Consider the following 22785-nt stretch of genomic DNA (forward strand, 5'->3'; position numbering starts at 1 on the left):
AACAAGTGATATTTTGTTATAAAACGAGACCAAAGAATATTTGGTCTGTGCAACTAGGTTTTATGGATGACCTAACTAAAGATCAGACAGTTGCTAACCCATAAATTTCAACTTAATTTGTCTGTTACAGTATTATTCTTATTTTGGGTTGAATAAGATTACTAAAATCTGAGGAAGGTAGACAAATAATACCTGGTAGAAAAACGTAAACCTAGGAACATATGAAAATTGGAACCCTGGGAAAATATTCAAATAAGGATAAAAACATCAAGTCCATGGATTTAACTTTATTTTTTTATAAATTTATTTATCTTATTTATTATTTTTGGCTGTGTTGGGTCTTCACTGCTGCACGCGGGCTTTCTCTAGTTGTGGCGAGTGGGGGCTACTCTTTGTTGCAGTGCGTGGGCTTCTCATTGTGGTGGCATCTCTTGTTGCGGAGCATGGGCTCTAGGCACGTGGGCTTCAGTAGTTGTGGCACGCGGGCTTCAGTAGTTGTGGCATGCGGGCTTCGGTAGTTGTGGCTCATGGGCTCTAGAGTGCAGGCTCAGTAGTTGTGGAGCACAGGCTTAGTTGCTCTGCGGCATGTGGGATCTTCCCGGACCAGGGCTCAAACCTGTGTCCCTTGCACTGGCAGGCGGATTCTTAACCACTGCACCACCAGGGAAGCCCAGAGTTAACATTTTTATAACTAGTTTCAGTATAATTATTTTTATAATCTGGATACCTCTTACCTGTTTCTTAATGTGTTTAAGGCACTTAATAAAATTTGAAATTAAAAAAAAAATTTATTTATTTTATTTATTTATTTTTGGCTATGTTGGGTCTTCATTGCTGCGTGTGGGCTTTCTCTAGTTGTGGCGAGCAGGGGCTACTCTTCGTTGCGGTGCACAGGCTTCTCATTGCAGTGGCTTCTCTTGTCATGAAGCACAGGCTCTAGGCACGTGGGCCTCAGTAGTTGTGGCACGCAGGTTCAGTAGTTGTGGCTCACGGGCTCTAGAGTGCATGCTCAGTAGTTGTGGTGCACAGGCTTAGTTGCTCTGCAGCATGTGGGATCTTCCCGGACCAGGGCTCGAACCCGTGTCCCCTGCATTGGCAGGCAGATTCTTAACCACTGTGTCACCAGGGAAGCCCTAGGCTTGTGATTTTAATGAAATGTTTACATGTGTTTAAATCTGATCAGTGTTTAAAAGAGTAGGGATATCTAATTTTAGAAATTCTTAAGTTTTTATTATTTGCACATCTATGAATAATTAGAGGAATGTTGGCTGCTTAAAGAATGTCAGTTGTTTCCTTAAATTAATAAATTGAACATTAATCAAAATCCAGATGAGTATTTTTCTCCAACCCATAAGCCCTTTGGACATAAGAGAATCTATCAACATGGTAATCCTTTTATACTCTGAGGTTCAGAGAAAGAGTCATATGAATTTTTGTGTTGAGCAGCAATCTCTCATTTTATTAATTTTAATATAGTTATCAAATGTTTTCAGAGTGCTATAAAACACTGTTCCAGGCACTGTTTGTATCCACTGGATTAGAGTAACATGATCCATGTTCTAGTGACATTTCAGTCCAAGAAACCCTGAATAATAAATCACTTATTATTATGTCTAAGCTGAAGTATCTCTTTTCATAAAAAAAAAGGCAACAACACCTGGTTGGATGGACCAAATGAATTAATATATGTAAAAGGGTAATATCTTGCCCTCCTAGACAGAAATAAATCATACCAACAGGTTTCTGAATGAGTACTACTCCTATGGCTTCCTTGAATTTTGATGTAATAAATATACTTAGGATTCACGTAACTTGGAACATGTTGAAGACAACAAAGGACATGAGAACGAATTCGCACCAGAATGACACAGTTTACTGTACAGTTAACATAAGCATAATCATTTATGACCCTAAGGATATATAATAGGCTTCTAATTTTATAATTCCTATTTATGAAGAATTGCTGAAAATCCATGGCCAACTGGTCTTCTTCAGTCCCGACTCCTCTTTTCTGAAATTGTCCAAATTCTGCTGATCCTCTCCTGAAAAATCCCACACTGCTCTCCTTCTTCCCCTGTGCTGAGATACACTGCCTTGTATTGAAGCCCTTAGCACTCTTTGTGGATTATTCAGCTTTTTTCCCCCCTCTGGTTGCAAAATTAAACTTTGATCAAAGGCTTCACCAATTGTAATTAACCATTAATTCTTTTCATACATACCTCTGCTATCTGAGACTTTGCCTTGGCTCACTCTCTCTTCCTGAAACCTGAGTGCTTTATACTCTGCCTCCTTAGGGTAAATAAATGTTCAATGTAGATCCTTTTGGTGAAAAGACACTTCCAGAACTTATCTGTCTTGACAATGGATCTCCATTTCACAGATATTTGAACACAAAATATTATTAGAAATCCTCCATGACTACAGTAACTTGGGGTTTTATTAACTATTTCATCCACTGATGCATGGGACATAAATGTACTTTGAAAAGTTTAACTTCCATGGTGAAATGAATTCATTTCATTACTTTCTTGGTTTTTAGTGTTTTAAGTTTAAAAAAAATTTAAATCATTCCAGCTTTCACTTAAGGCCTATGATATCTAGTCCTTCACAGGGAAAAAAAAAATGGCAAGCCTTGAGCTGGGAGATATGTTAGAAGGAAGGTGAGAAAGCAAGGGGACTGCATTCTTACTTAGCCTCATGGCTTCTTCAGCCGTGCCTGAGAAGACCAAGAGAAAAACAGAAAGCCAAGAAACAGAAGCAGCCTCCTAGTTGCAGCTATTCATGGCTTGTGACAGTTTATATTTATTATGCTTTGTAATGTCAAAAAGTGATTTCTGTCAAACAAGGCAGTAATCATAAAAATCAAATTAAAACACCTTAAATTCTTTTTGGAAAAAGGTGGTACATAAATATATTTCAATAAATAAAATGAATTAATAAGCCAATTAGTAACACTTCCTTAGTTGTTTATATAAGCCAGTAAGGCTCTTCCCTGGTTCTTAGCCTCAGTGTGGCACCACCAGTCATCCTCTTTTATGGTACTCTACTTCTGTCTTCCACAGTGGTGCAGGGAGGTGTAGGAATTCTTATAAAGCCCCTGTCATTATAAAATAAAACCTCCTCTCTATTCAAATCTGCAGTAATAACAGAAATGACAATTTTAGTTCAAAAATCTATGTTTGCTACAGGGAACTTTAAAACTAGAATAATAGGATAGAAAAGTAGACTTCTCTGAATCACTTTTCAAAGTTCATCAATATGACCCTCAGTCTCCTCCAAGACTCTTCTTAAAGCTCCTAGGACCCATTTGATGAAAATAATGCAAGGATTCCTAAAAAATAACATAATACTGCCATATCCTCTCACATGGCTTCTCAAAAAATGGTCAGAAGACTTAGGTGGTACACCAATGGATATTTTCAATTTCAAAGTTATATATTTATTTTGATGGAAATTAGAATATAATTAGCATACAGAACTCACAATTTCCATAAATAATATTTCCTAGGACAAGGCTAAAAATTCTGAGTCCCTTTAAAGGAAAATATTAAGTAAACACTGAATATGGTAAAATCTGTAAAGGATGCATACAAATGACTGAAGTTTAAGAAATATTGCTCTTTTCTATTGATTTCAAGTTTATGTGACTGGTTATACTATATCATTGCCTTGATTAATCAGTGTTTATATAATTTAAAAACTTTATGCTATAAAAATCAGAGGGGAATAATCATAGGTTATTGCCTACAGGATTTCTGGTCATTAAGAAAAGTTTTAAAACATGACTCCTCATATAATCTTGTTTATAAAATAAATTACTTTCACTACTTATAACCTGTCCTGGGAACATAATATGCTACTAGTTTAAGGTCTAAATTTATTTGGCTTCTACACATTAAAAGTTTATCTATAACCTTTCTCCCCACTATGAATAATATGATATTGCATGGGATGAAAAGGTCTGACCAAAATTTTCCTACATTTATATATTCATATGAGTCCCTTACCCCACCCCCACCCCCGCCAGAACAAAGCTAAAAATTCTGAGTTATGTGCTGAGGAGTAAGTGAAGGACTGTGGCTTAAGGTTTTCTCACATTTATTATATTCACATAATTTCTTCCGAGTATGGATTTTCCTATGTTGATTAAGGTGTGCACTCTGGCTGAAGGCTTTTTCACATTCATTACATTTATAGGGTTTCTCTCCTGTATGAGTTCTCTCATGCTGATTAAGATGTGTCCTTTGGCTGAAGGCTTTCCCACAAAAACTACATTCATAAGGTTTCTCTCCAGTATGAAGTCTATGATGTTCCGTAAGGGATGTGATACGGCTAAAGGCTTTACCACACTGATTACATTTATAGGGCTTCTCTCCAGTATGAATTCTCAGATGTTGAGTAAAGGATGAATGTTGACGGAAGGCTTTCCCACATTCATTGCATATAAAAGGTTTTTCTCCTGTGTGAATTCTCTGATGTTGAATAAGATGTATCCTCTGGCTGAATCTTTTCCCACAGTCATCACACTTATAAGGCTTCTCTCCTGTGAGTACTATCTGAGGTTGAGTAAGAGATGAGTTTTGGCTGAAGGCCTTCCCACACTCACTGGGTTTCCCCTCAGTATGAATATGAGTAGTAAGAAGAATATGTTGATTGAAGATTTTTCCACACTCATTATATTCATAAGGATTCTCTCTTACATAGTTTCCCTGATAGTAAGTGAAGTCTGAAATATGCTTGATGCTATTTCCTTGTGTGTCAGAATTAACGGGTATTTTAATTGAAGGAATTCTCTGATGCATAACAAGGTTTGAGTTCAGATTATAGTTTTCCCCAAATCTATTACATTCAAGGCTTCTCTCCTGTGTGATCTTTTTGTGGGTGAAAGATACTTGTCCTAAATGTCTCTGCTGGTTTTCTTGATTAGATTCTAACCGGTAATCAAAATCCCAGAGTCCACGTAAGATGGAATACCAGAAACTGTCTCCTGTTAATCTCTCCATTAGCATGTCACAGGTTTTATTTTCATCAGAAATATTCTGGTTTGATTTTTTTATTTCTGGACTATTCTCCCCATCTAAAAGAAATTCAGAACATATAAACACTTTTCAGTATTCTCTGTTTTGTAAAAGAAATTATTGCATAGTGAATTACCAAATGAAACTGACAGTAATGCAGACAAGGCAAATGTGGCATTAAAAGTTTTGAAATATGGCCATGTAACAGGGGAAAGACTACAGAAGGATGACGAGAAGCAGTGAGCAGGTGGAAATTTTAAAATATGTGTGGTAATCATAAAAAGAAGAGATCAATCAGGAGCATACATAGTCGAAAGGAAATGGAAAGGAGAATAAGAAATATCAGGGTAAGGTCTGTGTTCAGAGGTGGGAGACAGAGACGACTACTTAGAGAAGACAGGTCCAAGTCCAAGACCTTCTAAATCTCACCTGTGGATTATTCTATTATAATACCAACTACTGGTTTATTTTAAAAGTATGTCTTCTGATTTTTAATCTTTTGTTTAAAATGATAAAACTAATACTTGCTTATAGTAACATATCCAATGTACAAAGTAAGAATTCCACCCCCTAAATGTAATCATTGTTAAGTTTGGAGCCTCTCTTGCCAGATTTCTCCTATATTCACATAAATATAAATGTAACCATATTTTGAACAAGCATGACACATGGATTGTGGTAAAAACAAAATTTCATTTCAGTCTCCCACTGCTTCTTTAAACTTTATTTAGTGGGGGTATTTTTCCTCTGCTTCTGTATGAAGATTTGGGCAGGACCCATGCTCTTCCTTTAATTATTAGGTAACAGATACTCCTACTCTTACATAACGTTGCAAACAGTCTCTATTCAGTAATTAAAGTGTTCAGTCATGTATAGTATTCAAAACTTCAAAATTAATCCCTCTCCCCTTCCTTGGGCTGTTACAGAGTCAATATTCCTCCTTCTCTCTCCCTGGCTCTCCCCCCCTCTACTCCTTCCCTGCTAGTCTTTTCCCTGCTTCTACTCTGCTTATTTCTCCCCTTAACTATTTCCCTATACACCCCTTCCTTCACTCACTAACTCTTGTTTAATTCCCTTCTAACAAGAGTTGGAGGGTAGCAGCTGTGTGGAGGGAAGAGAGATCAAGAGATAGGCCAGTTTTTGTACAGTAGCTTCACATTCTCAGCTTGGTGGATGTTTAAAACAGACTCACTTTTGGGAACTTTTATGACTCTTGGAAGGTTCTAGCTAGACCCCTCTCTCTCCAGTCATTTCCGTGATCTAGGATAGATATATTTCAATTTTGGGTAATCCCTTGGGACCAGCCTTAGGGCATGAATGAACCCTATTGGACGAGATCATGTTGGCTGACTCATGAAAACACTCATAATACCTTGTCCCAACAAAACTTGGGTAGCACAGACTGATCCTAACTCAGCAGCTTCTCCTGGCTCACCCATCAAAGCCATTTCCTTAGTCAGAGTCAGCTGTTCTCAGGCCTTGTACTGCTTTAGCTTTCTCAGATGTGAATCATGCACTAGTCCTGGTCTTCTACCCGCAGGGGAGGTATATACAAAGCTGTACGAGTGGTCCCCTTGAAGCTGGCACATATGCTTATGGTCAAGGACACTTGACAGCAAAAGAGGCAACATTAATAAATAATTATGCCAGCAACTGTCCTGGGAAAATAAAATAGAATTATACCATAATACTGTTTTTTATTTTGCTTTCTTACATTATTGCATAGCATGAACACACTTCCATGTCATCAAATACATTTCTACATAATTTTTAAAGGACTGTAAAATATCCAATTTTATGGATGTGCCAAAGTCAATTCACATTTAGGTTACTTCGGGCTTATTCTTATCACAAATGATGAGTTAGTTGGCTGAACATGCAACAGAAATTTTAAAAAGAAAAAAAAGTCCAAGTCAGAAAATAAACTTACTCTGGTCAAGAATTAAATTATAGGTGGAAAAAATGTGATTTAAAGGATTTATTTTAAACCAGTTTATCATTTCAACCGAATTATCAACTGGACCACTTTATTTTCAGATAAAATGCTTTTGTCTGCTCAGGAACTTTGGCTCTAAAACGGTTGGAATAATTGGCTGGAGCTCAGAACACTGTCTTTTCTATTCTCTTAGCATCAAAATCCACAGGCTGCTGACCTGGCTCCTGGCACCACAGGTAAGTGTGGTGCTCTAGGCTCCTACAGCCTAGGAGTAGATTTCAGGGCATTCACTGCCTAAGGCCTATCTTCCAGAACTTTCATTTATCCCTGGAAACAGGGCAGCCTGATCAACATACCAGGAGGAGTGATAGTGCATGAAATGTGCAGGCACTGCTCCCCCATGGTAGACACCCTCAAGGCACATCAGATATTCAACCAAAGGGTTGCCACCCAGCAAGACGCCAGGGGACAGGGTCTAGACTCCAGATGGAGACAATGATTATCTTGGGCTTTAAAGCAGTTTTGAAAAACAAACTCTAGCCTCTTTGCTCCAGCTCCTCACCTAACCCGAGGCCCTATGTTAGTAGACATGACTGCAACTGCCCTTAAGAGGAGGGTGGGCAATGCTAAGGATGAACACCCTCATCAAGCATTATACAGGGGCTTCCCTGGTGGCGCAGTGGTTAAGAATCCGCCTGCCAATGCAGGGGACACAGGTTCGAGCCCTGGTCCGGGAAGATCCCACATGTCACGGAGCAACTAAACCCATGCACCACAACTACTGAAGCCTGTGCTCTAGAGCCTGCGAGCCACAACTACTGAGCCCGTGCACCTCAACTACTGAAGCCCACGTGCCTAGAGCCCGTGCTCCACAACAAGAGAAGCCACCGCAATGAGAAGCCCGCGCACTGCAACGAAGAGTAGCCCCCACTCGCTGCAACTAGAGAAAGCCCGTGCGCAGCAACGAAGATCCAATGAAGCCAAAAAAAAAAAAAAATGATAGCATGACATTCATAAACACAAATATAATCTAAAATCTGGGAAGAGAATGTGGGTGAAATACTGAGGCTAGAAATGTAGAAATGGGAAAATGAACATAGAAAGGCCACTTAAAAGCATGATACTACAGAGTGAACACCAAGTCCATAAGAACATATGCCTTTAGAAGAATAAGGAGGGAGAGAGGGTATTTAAAGGAGCAGGTAGAGAGACAGGGGAGAGGCCAGAAGAGGCAAGAATGGTGTGTATCACAAGCCGGAGTGTACTTTCAAGAAAGTCAAGTCAGCACAGTTAAATGCAACACAATCATAGGAGACAATAACTGTGGTTTTTTAGTCACTGGATTTGACTGGAAGGAAGTCAGGGGTAATCTCCAAGAAAACAATTTTAGTAACACTGGTAGTACACCTTTGTCACATCACAAAGGTGAGCTAGAGAATTAGAACTGAGGCTATGGGTTTTAGACAAGTTTAACGTGTTTGATAATAAAAAGAAAAACAAAAGAACGAAAAATGGGTAAAAATGGCAGAGGATTTTTGATATGGAGAAGAAAAAGATTTAAAGAATACCGAGAGGATGTATGAATAAAGAGAGAAAGAAAATGCGTCATGGAGATTTGCAACATCAAGGTATTTATGGACATCCAAACTAACACCTTCAAAATAAATTTGTGTTGTGTAAGTTTTTAAAATAATAAGTATATATTATCTGTTTAATCAGAAAAAAAGTAAGAGAGTCATTTCCACTTTGGAAAAATGTCAAATATGAACTGAATTTTTAAGAAGCATGCCTCTTTAAATCCCAGAGGCAGATGTTTGTAACACACTCAGTTAAGTATTTCAAAAGCGACTATTTTCCTTCACTGAGGTGCAAACACCCAAATGCTTGCTTCTCACCTGGATGAGTGTCTGGTGGGCTGTCTCTCTCCATCATCCACTGCTCCTCCTGCTCCAACTGAGTGATCACCTCTGGCTTATAAAGTTCATGCCCTATTCATGGGAAAAAATGTGTATCTTAGAATTTTATACTGGGAACAAAAATCTCTCTCAGAACTCATTTCCAACCTGTTTAATCTATAGGGCCTCCGGATTTGGAAAGGGGAGGCTTCAGAGGCAGCAAACTAAAGCTACCCATCTCAAAATCAGGACCTTTTACCTGAGAAGAAAGCAAAAAACAGAGGTCTCTGTCTCCAAAACTGATTAGCATTCTTCCATCCTGGCCTGAACTATATACACAAAAGCTTCGAAGGTTTTCACTACTAAAGGAAAGAAACCCATGTAGAATGAGTCCCAGTCTTACAGGGATGCCATCCTTACCCAGTGCAACCAGGTTGCTATAGTTCTCCAGCATCACGTCTCGGTAGAGGTTCTTCTGAGCAGGGTATAGCTGGTCCCACTCCTCTCTGGTGAATTCCACAGCCACATCCTGGAATGTCAGTGATTCCTGAAACACCAAGTACATCCTTGCTCAGCCAGAAAACTTTTTTTTACAGGGGCCCTTAGGGGAAGAGGCAAAGGTGCTGCAGTAGACAAAGGTTAGGATGTCTAAAGAGTTGTGCTGAAAGTCTTCAGGGCTCTGAGTAATCCAGGTCAAAATTTTGGAAGCAACAATTCTATCTTCTATCATCTTTCAAGACAGGTTTAAAAACATGCATGAAATAATGCTTGCTTTTAGGCTTTTTACAACCTGCTGCAGAGGAAACTCTCTCGTATCATCTAAACAATTAAAAAGCTACATGGAAAATTCATGCTATTAAGATTTCAGAATTGAAAGAATTCAGGATATGTTGAAATAGTGAAAGTAGGTATCAAGTTGGTGGATCATGTGTACAACCTTAACAGATTTTTAAGCTTTAGACAGAAGAGGAGAGAGAATATTCCAGTGTGTTTAAAAAAAAAAAAAAAAAAAGGCAACAAGGGCAAATAGGTTGAGAGTAGAAGGCACGTGATGCATGTTGGGATCAGTAAAAGAAAAAGCCCATCCTCTCCCTTTCTCTTTCTATAATTTTCCTGGACTGTTTAAGAGTAAGTTGCAGAGGGACTTCCCTGGTGGCGCAGTGGTTAAGAATCCGCCTGCCAATGCAGGGGACACAGGTTTGAGCCCTGGTCTGGGAAGATCCCACATGCTGCGGAGCAACTAAGCCCGTGCGCCACAACTAACTGAGCCTGTGCTCTAGAGCCCGTGAGCCACAACTACTGAGCCTGCGTGCCACAACTACTAAAGCCCGTGCTCCTAGAGCCCGTGCTCCGCAACAAGAGAAGCCACCCAATGAGAAGCTGGCGCACCGCAACGAAGAGTAGCCCCCGCTCGCGGCAACTAGAGAAAGCCTGCGAGCAGAAACAAAGACCCAACGCGGCCAAAAATAAATAAATAAAAATAAATAAATTTATTAAAAAAAAGAGTAAGTTGCAGAGGTGATGCCCCTTTACCCCTAAAAAATTTGTTTATTTCCTAAATACAAGGAATTATCTTACGTAACAACAGGATGATCAAAATCAGTAAATTAACATCGATACAGTGCTGTTGTCTAAGCTATATACTTATTCAGATTTCACTAAATGTCCTAATAATGTCCTTTATAACAAAAATCAAGATTTTTGATTGTCTTGTATCTTTTGTCTCCTTGAATCTGCAGCAGTTCCCCAGCCCTTCTTTGTATTTCCTAACACTGACATTTTGAAAACACAGGCTAGTTATTTTGTAGAATAAACCTCAATTGGGGCTTGTCTAATGTCTCATCATGAGCAGATTCACACTATGCATTTATGGCAGAAATAGTTCAGGAGCGATGCTGGGTTCTTCTCAGTGAATTGTACGCATTGTTGACTAGTTCCATTACTGGCAATGTTAAATTTGATAATTTGGTTAAGGTGGTTACCTACCAGTAATTTCCCTTGGAAGATTACTATTGAATTCTGTAATTACTAAGTTTCTTGTGGGGGAGATACTTTGTTCCTCCTCAAACTTTCACCCACTCATTTTGGCTTTCACTGATAATTCTTGCCTGAACCAACTGTAATTTTCATGGTGCTTTTCTAATGCCAACACTCTTTGTACATTATTAGTTGGCTTTCTACTGTGCTGAAGAAGTTTCCCTTCCTATTTATTCATTAATTTATATGAGGTGGATTTACTTACTTATTTTATTTTTTAAGTTATAATCATTTACTATCACTATTTTAAAAATGCTCAGATGGTCCTAGATTTAGCCAGAAGCAGCCCCTTCAAACTCGCTTCTTTGTTCTTTTGAAATGTACCTATCATTCTTTGAGTACTTTACTTTTTGGGATAGAAAGATGTTCTTTCAAGGCTCATGTTGTGCTTTTCCTGCTCCAAACCTGGAATCAGCCATTTCTCAAAGGATCCCTGATTCCTTCTAATGGTCAAATACTGAGCAGCTCTGCTTCCCATTAGAAGATCTACAGGGTCACAGTCTGTCATGTTCTGCTCTGTTGGTCAAATATTGAGTGGCTATGTCTGGTTCCTTTTAATGGAGAATGGCACTTGGACACCAATATCTGGGCACTAGATGTGTCCAATGCTGCTGGAGTATTACTGCTTCTAGGCCCTCTCAGGGGTCGCACCTGGGAAAGAGAGGAATATACATAATGATGTATGTATACACACACAACTCCATACCCAATTCTGTATTTAGTTATATGTATTAAAACCCATGAGTCCACACTGACACCTCTAATTCTAATCCAACATGGCAAGGTTCATTCCATCCGCCTCTCTTTTCATATCTGTAATTCCCTTCTCTGACCATGAGAAACCTGGCTCCTATTATGCACAGTGAATTTGCTTATTTGCTCAATCCTAGAATGTAAAGAAAGTGGTTTCAGTATTGCTAACACGTGCCTCAGTGCAAAACAAGCTTACAAATGAGAGTTCACTGTTTAGAACTGTTTTGCTTTTAGCCTGAGGACATAGAGTATACATAACTATTTAGGTTCAAAAGTTAACTCCTTTTCAGTATGGATATATCAGTAACTTGAAGTACAGTTTGGTTCAATTGTTTCTGTTTGTATTCAATTTTAAGCCCTCCTCCCATACCACCCCACTCCATTCCCTCTTTTTCACCCCAGTCCCATATAAGCCCTACAAGTAACCAAACTCATTAGACTCAAGTTTACCCTTCCAATGTCTCTTTTTGCTCAAACAAGCAAATAGATCTATATGCATATTTTTAAAATATTAATTTGTTTTTGCCGGGTCTTAGTTGCAGCAGGTGGGCTCCTTAGTTGTGGCTCACGGGCTCCTTAGTTGTGGCACGTGAACTCTTAGTTGCAGCATACATGTGGGATCGAGTTGCCTGACCAGGGATCAAACCTGGGCGCCCTGCATTGGGAGTGCAGAGTTTATCCAGTGCACAACCAGGGAAGTCCCTATATGCATTTTTTTTTTTTCGGTACGCGAGCCTCTCACTGTTGTGGCCTCTCCCATTGCGGAGCGTAGGCTCCGCACGCGCAGGCTCAGCGGCCATGGCTCACGGGCCCAGCCGCTCCACGGCATGTGGGATCTTCCCGGACCGGGGCATGAACCCGTGTCCCCTGCATCGGCAGGCAGACTCTCAACGACTGCGCCACCAGGGAAGCCCTATATGCATATTTTTATTTCCTCTTCTTTCTTACACAAAAGTAGCATTTTACAAATACTCTTTTGCACTTTGATATTTTTTCACTGAACAGCTTATCCTGGAAATCCCTCCACATCAATTCATAGATATCTTCCTCATTCTTTTTTATAGCGGGATGGGACAGTGTGAATGTTCCACAATTTATTTAACTAGTCTATTAACAGACATTTTAGCTGCTTTCTACTCTCTTGCTACTACAAATCATGCTGTAATGAATTATCTTTTATGTATATTATTCTGCAATTGCATGTAAGTCTACCTCTAGAATCCAAAAGAGCATATGAATCTGCAATTTTGATATATATTGTCAAACTGACCTCCACAGGGGTTGTATCAGTTCTGTAATTATCTATTGCTATATAACAATCCACCCCCAAATTTAGTGGCTCAAAACAACAACAATCATTTATTTTGCTCACAGAATCTGTAACATGCGCAGGACTCAGTGAGACTAGCTCATCTTTGTTCCATTTTGTTTCAGCTGGGGCGGCTCAACTTTGGGCTGTAGGATTCACTTTTAAGAGGCTCATTCATGTGGCTGGCAAGTTGGTGCTGGCTGTCAGCTGTGAGCTCAACCAGGGGCCTCAGGTTCTCTCCATACGGGCCTCTCCACAGGCTGCTTGGGCTTCCTCACGGCATGGTAGCTGGACCCCAAATGCAAAACTCCCAAGAGAACCAGCTTTCATCATCCAGCCTCAAGAGTCACATAGCTTCACTAAAAAAAGAGGTGATATATGTATATGTATAACTGATTCACTTTGCTGCACAGCAGAAACTAACACAACATTGTAAATCAACTAGACTCCAATAAAAATTAAAAAAAAAAGAAAGAGAGTCACATAGCTTCAGTTCCACCACAGTCACAGGCCTGCCCAGATCCAAGGGGAAGTAACACACTCCCACATCTCTTGATAGAAGAGGATTTAAATCATAGTATATGAGGAGCCTATGGAATGGGAGAAATTGTGCCATTTTCAGAAAATACAATCTGCTACTGTCTACCCTCTGAATGTAAACATTCACATCCCTCCTACATGCAAAATACACTCATCTTCCTCAAGACTCCCATGTTTCACCCCGTTAGAGCGTCAGTGTGAAGTCCAGGATCTTGTCACCTGTATCAGGTCCACATGCAGATGAGGATCTTTGAGCACAGTTCCTCAGGTACAGTTCCTTGAAAGCTTTCTCCCTATTTTTCCTTCTGTGAGCTAAAGAAGTAGTTATCTGGCCCCCACCCTCTACCCTTCACAAACTCGAAGTGGTGGGAAAGGCATAGAAATAACCACTAGAGACACTCCCATTCAAGTACACAGCAATTCATAGCAATTCTAAAATGTAGCTGAGCTGGGCACGTGTTGAGAGATGTGAATGACAAATAGTTTTATTTTCAAGCTCAGTAATTCCTGGTTCCTTTATATTTATTTTTTAAAAATTTAAATATTGTTTATGTACAATATTATATGCTACAGGTATAGAGTATAGTGATTCACAAATTTAAAGGTTATACTCCATTTATAGTTATTATAAAATACTGGCTATATTCCCTGTGTTGTATATCCTTGTAGCTTATTTTATACATAATAGCTTATACCTCTTAATCCCCTACCAATTGTATTGCCCCTCTCTGCTTCCCTCTCCCCAATAGTTTGTTCTCTATATCTGCAAGTCAGCTTTTTTTGTTTTATTCACTAGTTTGTTGTGTTTTTTAGATTTCACGTGTAAGTGATATCATACAGTATTTGTCTTTCTCTGACTTATGTCATTTAGCATAATGCCCTCCAAGTTCATCCCTGTTGCTGCAAATGGCAAAATTTCATTCCTTTTTATGACCGAGTACTTTTTTGTTGTGTATATATATACCACATCTTTATCCATTCATCTGTTGATGGACACTGAGGTTGCTTCCACATCTTGGCAATTGTAAATGCCACTCTGATCACTGGGGTGCATGTATCTTTTCAAATTAGTGTTTTAGATTGCCGGGTCATGTGGTAGTTCTATTTTTAGTTTTTTTGAGAGACCTCCATACTGTTTTCCACAGTGGCTGCACCAATTTACATTCCCACCAACACTGTATGAGGGTTCCCTTTTCTCCACATCCTTGCCAAAATTTGTTATTTGTGTTCTTTTTGATGGCAGCCATTCTGACAAGTGTGAGGTGATATCTCATTGTGGTTTTGATTTGCATTTCACTGGTGATTAGCAATGTTGAGCATATTTTCATGTCTGGTTCCTGTATATTTCTTTTTTTATCTTCTTTTTCCTCTAGCATTTTACTTTAGGCAGCCAGAAGCTGCCAGTTGGCACTTTCAATCTTCTACCTGTAAATCTCAAGTAGATCGTTGAGTCCATTAAGTATATTTCCTATTTTCCTTGTTACTGAAGGTGACAGTGTTGACCAAAATTCCTCTTCAAGCTTCCCCTTTCCTCCAGCTCATAGTAAGATTTTCCTTATTATCCTTTAAGCCTTGTGAAAGGTCCCATAGGCCTCCACTAACTCTCCTTGAGGCTGTTATGATTCTACTAATAATCTTTTCCTTTCCATCTTCTGCCCTTTGTTCAACTGGCTCTGCTGCAAAGCTGATGCCACATATTCTATGTTTGTTTTGGTAGCACACCACTTCCAGGTAACAAAATCTGTACCAGTTATTTATCTATCGCTGCATAATAAACCATCTCAAAACTTGGGGGATTAAAACAGCAACTGTCATTGATTTTGCTCACAAATCTGTAATCTGGGCATAACTTAGTGAGGACAGCTTGCCTCTGATCTACATGGCATCAGCTGGGAGGGCGTGACTGTAGTTTGGAGAGTCTACTTTCAAGATGGCTCACTCACATGGCTGGCAAGTTGGTACTGGCTCTCAGCTGAGAGCTCCGCCAGGTCTGTGGGCCTTGGTTCCTCTCCATGTAGGTTTCTCCATGAGCTGTTTGGATTTGTGTGTGTGTGTGTGGCAAGGTGGCTGGATTTAGACCAAGCATCATGAGAGAATGAAGCGGAAGTCTTACTGCCTCTTATGACCTGCCTTGAAAGCCACATAGTTTCACTTCTACTGGTCACAAGCTTGCACAGATTCAATGGAGGGAACACTGACATCGATGTCTCTTGATGGGATGAATGTCAAAGTCATTGTATAGAAAGCATTTTGGATGGCAGATATATTTGGTCATTTTTCTGGAAATGCAATCTGCCGCACACTCACATTAGCAATGTAAGAGAGTGTCTGTTTTCCCAAAGCTTTGCCAAGAGAGTATGTTATCAAGCTTGTGGAAAATATCAACCCCGTAGGAAATACAAAGCTTGGTGATAAAATGTCAAGCTTTCTCTAGTTTTAATTTAAATTTCCTCTTCTTATGAGTACAGATAAACATTTTTCCTGTGTTTAAGATGCATTTGAATTTTCTTTCCTGTGAATTGTCTTTTTATGTTGTTTTTCAATCGGACTCCTAATCTCTTACCTGATTTAGAGGAGTGTTTTATTATTATTATAAAGACTTCTATTATTATTAGAAAGATTACCCCACTACAATTTGAGTAGCAAAAATATTTTTCCGAATTTGACATGTCTTTTTACTTTGCTTACAGTTTTCTTTTCTCATACAGATTTTTGGGTATTTTTAAAGAGTTGAACCCATCAATTTTTTCTTTTATGGCTTCTGGATTCTCAGTTGTAATTAGAAAGTCTTTACTCAGTGAACACTATAAAGGAATTCTCCCATTTTATTCTTGTGTAACTTCTATGGCTTAATTTTTCACATTTAAATATTTGATCAATTTGAAGACTATTCTGATGTAAAGTATGGGGTATGGATTCAACTTTACCTTTTTCCAGGTGGCTCCACAGAAATACCATCAATTATTGAATAAACCATCTTTTCACCACTGGTTTGAGATGTGACCTATATTATATGCTAAATTCCTATTTGTTCAACAGATATTTATTCAGTGCTTCCTACATGCCAACTATAGGGCTTGAGATATACTAGTGAACAAGAGACTAAAATTCTCTTCCTTTATGAAACTCTAGCAGAGGAAGTAGAAGATAAACATGATAACTAGGTAAATTACATAGTGTGTTAGAAGATAAAAGAAGAGTAGAGGAAGAGTGTTTGAGAATGTTGAGGTGAGGCAGTTGCAATTTTATAAAGGTGGTCAGGAAAGATATAATTGAAGAGGTGACAATGGAGAAAAGACTTGAAAAGTTAACAGTACAAAGGCAAGAGTGTTTGTGGCATGATCAAGGAAGATGAATGAGGCCAGGGTAGATAGAGTGGAATGAGCAAGGAGGAGAAGTAAACGATGAAGTCAGAGAGGTAACAGGTCCGGATTCTGTAGGACTATTTAGGCCATCATAAGGACTTTGGCTTTTACTATGAGTGAAATGGGAGCCATGTGTTTTGAGCACAGGAGTGACATGGTCTGATCTACCATTATCCTGCTATTTCCTGGGCTACATCTTTTTTTTTTTTTTTAACATCTTTATTGGAGTATAATTGCTTTACAATGGTGTGTTAGTTTCTGCTTTATAACAAAGTGAATCAGCTATACACATACATATATCCCTGTGTCTCCTCCCTCTTGCATCTCCCTCCCACCCTCCCTATCCCACCCCTCTAGGTGGTCACAAAGCACCGAGCTGATCTCCCTATGCTATGCAGCTGCTTCCCACTAGCTATCTATTTTACATTTGGTAGTGTGTATATGTCCATGCCACTCTCTCACTTCGTCCCAGCTTCCCCTTCCCCCTCCCCGTGTCCTCAAGTCCATTCTCTATGTGGGCTACATTTTTTGAAGTCATCTTTTTTCTTCCTTTGTCTTTATCCCTCTCACTAATCTCAGCTGTTTCCCAGAGCAAAGCACTCAAGTCCACCTATTTTTCTCCATCTTCTAATTTTAAGGTATTACTTTCTATCATCTAGAATACTGCAGTAGCTTCCTAAGGGATCTCTCCCCTTTCCTTTCTTGCCTTTCACAAATGCACTTACTATCTAGCATGCACCAGGGTGATGTTTAAAGTAGAATTCAGTTACTTATTATGTTATTACCTTGCTTAAATTCTCTCAAAGGCTTTCCACTGCACTTAGAATAAAAACTGAACTTCTTATCATGGTCATAAAGCCCTGTATACGTAGCCCCTGCATACTTCTCCAAGCTTATTCCAAGTCCCCCTCTCCGTCCATCCAACAACAGTGGCCTTCTTTTGATTTCTCAAATATACCCATAGTTTTTGTACATGATGTTTAGCACATGCCTAAAATGCTCTTTTCCATTTACTTTTTTTTTTTTCCAAATCTGCTTTTTTATTGACCTCAGAAGCTGTCATCAAGCTTCATTATATCCAATTCAGTTTTCTCTGGTACACTGTTCATAATTTTAAAATTTTTTTAAATAAATTCATTTTATTTATTTATTTATTTATGGCTGTGTTGGGTCTTTGTTGCTGCACGCAGTCTTTCTCTAGTTGCAACGAGCAGAGGCTACTCTTTGTTGCGGTGCACGGGCTTCTCACTGTGGTGGCTTCTCTCGTTGCGGAGCATGGGCTCTAGGTGCGTGGACTTCAGTAGTTGTGGCATGTGGGCTCAGTAGTTGTGGCTCGCGGGCTCTAGAGCGCAGGCTCAGTAGTTGTGGCGCAGGGCTTAGCTGCTCTGCGGCATGTGGGATCTTCCCGGACCAGGGCTCAAAGCCCTGTCCCCTGCATCGGCAGGCGGATTCTTAACCCTTGCACTGCCTGGGAAGCCCTAAAATATTTTTGAACAGGTGTATTTATACGGTTCAAAAAAGGTCTCACATTCCTGGTACAATTGACCTGGTCCCCACCTCCATTCCCACAGATAATCGCTATTATCAGTATTTTATGTATTCTTCTAGAGTTTCTTCGTGTAAATATAAGCAGATACAAATTTCTTATTCTTTCCAGTGTCCTGGTGTCCAGATATACAGCAGTTCAACTGGCTTGCAACCTGTGAACAGATGTTGCTATGAGGTTGTAGAGATGGTCTACTTACTTTTTATAACTCCTATATTCTCCTTCACATCCCACCTTAAATTTCGCTTCCCCAGAAAGTTCTTCCCTGATTCCCTAATGCATATTCACAATGCCTTATTCTTATTATGTATAATAAACATCTCAATTTGCAATTCCTTAGTATATCTGCTGAATGTCTGTCTCTGCTAAACAACTTGGGTTTAGGACCATGTCTGTTTTGCTCACTGATGTAGTTCTGATGCCAAGCACAATTTCTGGCACATAGCAACTGCTCAAAAAATATTTATTGAATGAATGAATCATCTTTCTTCTGAACAAAGTAAATGGTTCTGGAAAATTAAAGCAAACTCCTCTGGCTAGAATGCCAAGAAACAGATACGCTACCTTAGTTCTCAATGTCTTTCTATCCCTGTCTGTGGGGAGCCTTACAATTAAGAGTAAACTGAATGAATCTATTCCTTGCAACCCAAAGCACTGATGTACCAAATAAATGCTAAAGCTCGGCAGACAGTCTCCTTATGGTCCCTGCTCTTGCTCAAGTTCTATTTCCTGTCTTCTCTAACGTCCAAATACTACCTGATATCAGCACAAATTCAAACTCTCCTTTCCTCATGAAGTATTTCCTCGCCCCTCCATTCTTTTTTTGCCCTTTCTTTTTTTTTTAATTTATTTTTATTTTTTTGGCTGCATCAGGTCTCAGTTGTGGTGCGTAGGCTCTTCATTGCGGCATGCGGGCTTCTCTCTAGTTGCAGTGTGCAGGCTCCTCTCTAGTTGTGGCGTGCAGGTTTTCTTCCTCTAGTTGTGGCACGTGGGCTCCAGGGCGCGGGGGCTCTGTAGTTTGTGGTATGCGGGCTCTCTAGTTGAGGCACCCGGGGGCTCAGTAATTGTGGTGTGTGGGCTTAGCTGCCCTGCGGCATGTAGTACCTTAGTTCCCTGGCCAGGGATTGAAGCTGCGACCCCCTGCATTGGAAGGCGGATTCTTTACCACTGGACCACCAGGGAAGTCCTGGCCCCCTCCAGTCTTATTTATTTATTTATGGCTGCGTTGGGTCTTCATTGCTGCGCGCGGGCTTTCTCTAGTTGTGGCGAGCGGGGGCTACTCTTCGTTGCGGTGTGTGGGCTTCTCATTGCAGTGGCTTCTCTTGTTGGGGAGCACAGGCTCTAGGCGTGTGGGCTTCAGTAGTTGTGGCACGTGGGCTCAGTAGTTGTGGCTCGTGGGCTCTAGAGCACAGGCTCAGTCGTTGTGGCGCATGGGCTTAGCTGCTCCGCAGCATGTGAGATCTTCCCGGACCAGGGCTCGAACCCATGTCCCCTGCACTGGCAGGCGGATCTCTCAGATTACCAGGGAAGGCCCCGCCACTCCAGTCTTAATTGGACTTCTCTCCTCTCTGAGCACCTGCTGTATTTGTTGTCTTTGACATTCAGAGAAGAACCTAACATTACACTTTTCTGAATATTAATTGTGTGATGTAGGCTTTAAAAAATCTCCTCCAATGAGTTTGCTACCTGTGGATAATGATTATCTCATAACAACATGGAACAACAGAAATCCTCCTTTCTGAAGCAATCGAGACCGGTATCTGGTATGTACCAGCTAGTTAAAGTGGGGTTCCATAAACAATATCTCAAAGATTTAAACATTTAAATTTAAAATACATAAGTGTACATTTATTCCCTTATCTTTTGATATGAGAATGATTTTAATGATTGAGTGCCCATATCCAAAATGTATCACTTTCTGTTTCATTAAATCAAAACAAGCAAATGACTCTTAGGAAATAATACCGGTATAGAACCCTGAGAGTTTTAGGATTTTCCTTCAATGTTTTACAGTTTTGCTCACACCTAATTTGACAGCAATATTTTAAAAGGTGACTGGCATTTACTGAGTCTTTCCAAAGCATTCAACTAGTTTTCATAGAAACAACTTATCATACTTATACCTCATAGAGGTTTACATCATACTTAATCAAATTGTAACAACTGGTTTAAACAGGTTTTGGAAGAGATACAACAGATTCTTGATAAATATTAACTTGTGGCAGCAGATGTTCTCAGGTACATTAACAGTCCTGTTACCTTCAAGCAGTCACAGTGACTTGGGCATCATTCATTGTTTGCAGACAGAGTGGTAAATGTTGTTTCAATTCTAGTGAGCTATTTAAGGGAAGGGTGATTAAAACACAGTCTATGGCTTCTTGTGTTACCTTTACAACATCTAGCTCAGACATGAGTCCATGATCTGGTAAAAATGCTGAAGGAGAGAAGAGCTATAAAGGGGCACATAAGGAGAGTGGGAAACATCCCGTAGAGATCAGCATCTGTCACAAAAGTCTCAAGTGCTCTGGATTTTGGGGGCTTAGTACTTCTGAAAATTGAAAAATAAAAGTGCCCGCATTCTGAGAACTATAATAGCATTTCAGAGGAGAGTAAAACTGAACTTACCTGAGACCGCTGTATCTGTGATCCAACATTCATTTCCTTCTCCATGTTTCCCTCCTGGGAAAGTACAGCATTCTGAGAAGGCATTACTGGGAAAAAGAGAGAAGAAGAATCTTGTCAACGTATGACATTAAGGCTGAACCTAAATCTTGGGCCTTTTGTTTTGGATTAGGATGGCAAATGGCTTAGAGAGAAGCCCTCTAAGACATAAGCCTAAAGGCTGGGTGACTTAACTGTGACATTCTTGTTCCTCTATCACATTGAGGAACATAATGCAGGACTTTCTCTCCTCTGTAGTATAACTCCACTTGTTGTGACATATGGGAAGCTCAAAGGTGCTTACTGGTTTTCAGCCCTAGCTACACACTTGGGGAATTTTTAAAAGATGCCAGCACTTAGCCCCTATTCCCAGAGATTTGGATTTAATGGTCTAGGGTGATCCTGGGCAACAGCATTTTAAATTCTGAAGTCTCCAAGTGATTCTAAGTGGGAAATGAGAACCACTGAGATGAGGTGATGCAGAGAACATCTGTTAAGGGCCTATTCTTACCCTTTAAGGGGATAAACTCATCCCTAACCTCAAACTCCAGACTCTTTAGGATGACCCTTCTAATATAGAAATGAGATTTCACTCTTTTCATTTTTCAGAATGTTCGCTTTCCTTTTTGAGTACCTGGATTCAGTCCTCCACCAGGATGACTACACCTCTTTGCAGTTCTTAAGTTGTAATGTCCCCAAAGCCTTGTTCTCTTCTAGTATGACAGTCAGGAGATACACCAGTACTAGCAGCTTCAGTATCCTTGTCAGTCCCTGAAGGCTGATTTGTCCCAGTGCCTTATAGGAAACAGCCACTCCCAGGCATTAAAGGTGCCTCAACTCATGAGAGGGTCAGGAGCCAGTGGATATCCATGATAATGACTTCTGCTTCCCAGGAGCAGCCACTCTCAGAATCTTGCCTTGTTCATGCAGAGTTGAGATGCAGAGGTTCCTGAAAGTGGCTATTACATTCGTTTTTCTCCCTAAAGGCATCAATCCTTCATGTACAGACTTCACTATGATATTCAGATCTGCCTCCTGGTTGAGCAGTTTCAGGTTGAGCAACTGTAATGAGATGCACCAGAGTCAGCAGAAGAAATCCAGCAGTGTCAGTCACCTAGGGACCTAGGGAGTCTAAAAAGACATACAAACTATTCATTCATGAAGATAGAGCCCCGTAGGATGTGGAATTCTTTAAAACAAGCAAAAAGCATTTTTAAAATTTCTCAGATTACAAAGAGCAGAGATGTACAGATGCATCAACTACAACAAACTTAGCCTTAGTCCTCTCCCACCTTCTTCTCAGAACAGAAAACATGTGGTCCTTGCCCAGAGGCAGACTTTCAGATAGAGTTTTCTCCTCAGAAAGAAGAAAAAACAGGTGTTTCACCAATACCAACAACAGAGTGAAGTGTACTGATCTGCTAATAATCAGGAGAGAATACACTTGTTCTCTGCTCACAAAAGTTGACCTGAAAAACTTTTCTCAAAAACTATTGATAGAAATGAAGAATGAAGTCATTTCTGAGAAGAAAAAGAGAAAACTGCAGTTCCAATGGAGTGGCCCTGTTAGATAAGGAAGCCATTCAAGCCAAGACATGGCACAATTCTAACATTTTACAACCAGTTGACTAAGACGCAGACCTTTCAAGAGTAATTTTAAAGCACTTTAAGAACCAGGTCCTTATTTTACCAAGCAAAAGCTCTAAAAAGGTCCTATGGTCTGAA

The 22785-nt window shown here is 39.9% G+C and overlaps 2 protein-coding genes across 5 annotated transcripts in view; one reads left to right on the forward strand and one right to left on the reverse strand.

The window, feature by feature from the left end:
- The window catches only part of SEPTIN14 (septin 14), an 82589-nt gene that overhangs the window by 7637 nt on the left and 52167 nt on the right, over positions 1–22785 (forward strand). The gene's annotated exons all lie outside the window — the stretch shown is intronic.
- ZNF713 (zinc finger protein 713) overlaps positions 1852–22785 on the reverse strand; it is a 30338-nt gene continuing 9404 nt past the window's right edge. The window contains exons 2-6 of one of the 3 annotated variants that reach the window (XM_067706029.1): positions 21695–22122; positions 21025–21110; positions 9270–9396; positions 8850–8942; positions 1852–5077 (exon numbers count right to left, since the gene is read on the reverse strand). In XM_067706029.1, coding sequence (XP_067562130.1) covers positions 4035–5077; positions 8850–8942; positions 9270–9396; positions 21025–21108 — 1347 coding nt within the window. In that variant the 5' untranslated portion in view covers positions 21109–21110; positions 21695–22122 and the 3' untranslated portion in view covers positions 1852–4034. Of the gene's footprint in view, positions 5078–8849; positions 8943–9269; positions 9397–21024; positions 21111–21694; positions 22192–22785 lie in introns of all 3 variants that reach the window. The other 2 variants (XM_067706030.1, XM_067706028.1) reach the window with 2 other exon arrangements.

Source organism: Pseudorca crassidens, chromosome 15 (assembly GCF_039906515.1).
Source record: "Pseudorca crassidens isolate mPseCra1 chromosome 15, mPseCra1.hap1, whole genome shotgun sequence".
NCBI lineage: Eukaryota > Metazoa > Chordata > Mammalia > Artiodactyla > Delphinidae > Pseudorca > Pseudorca crassidens.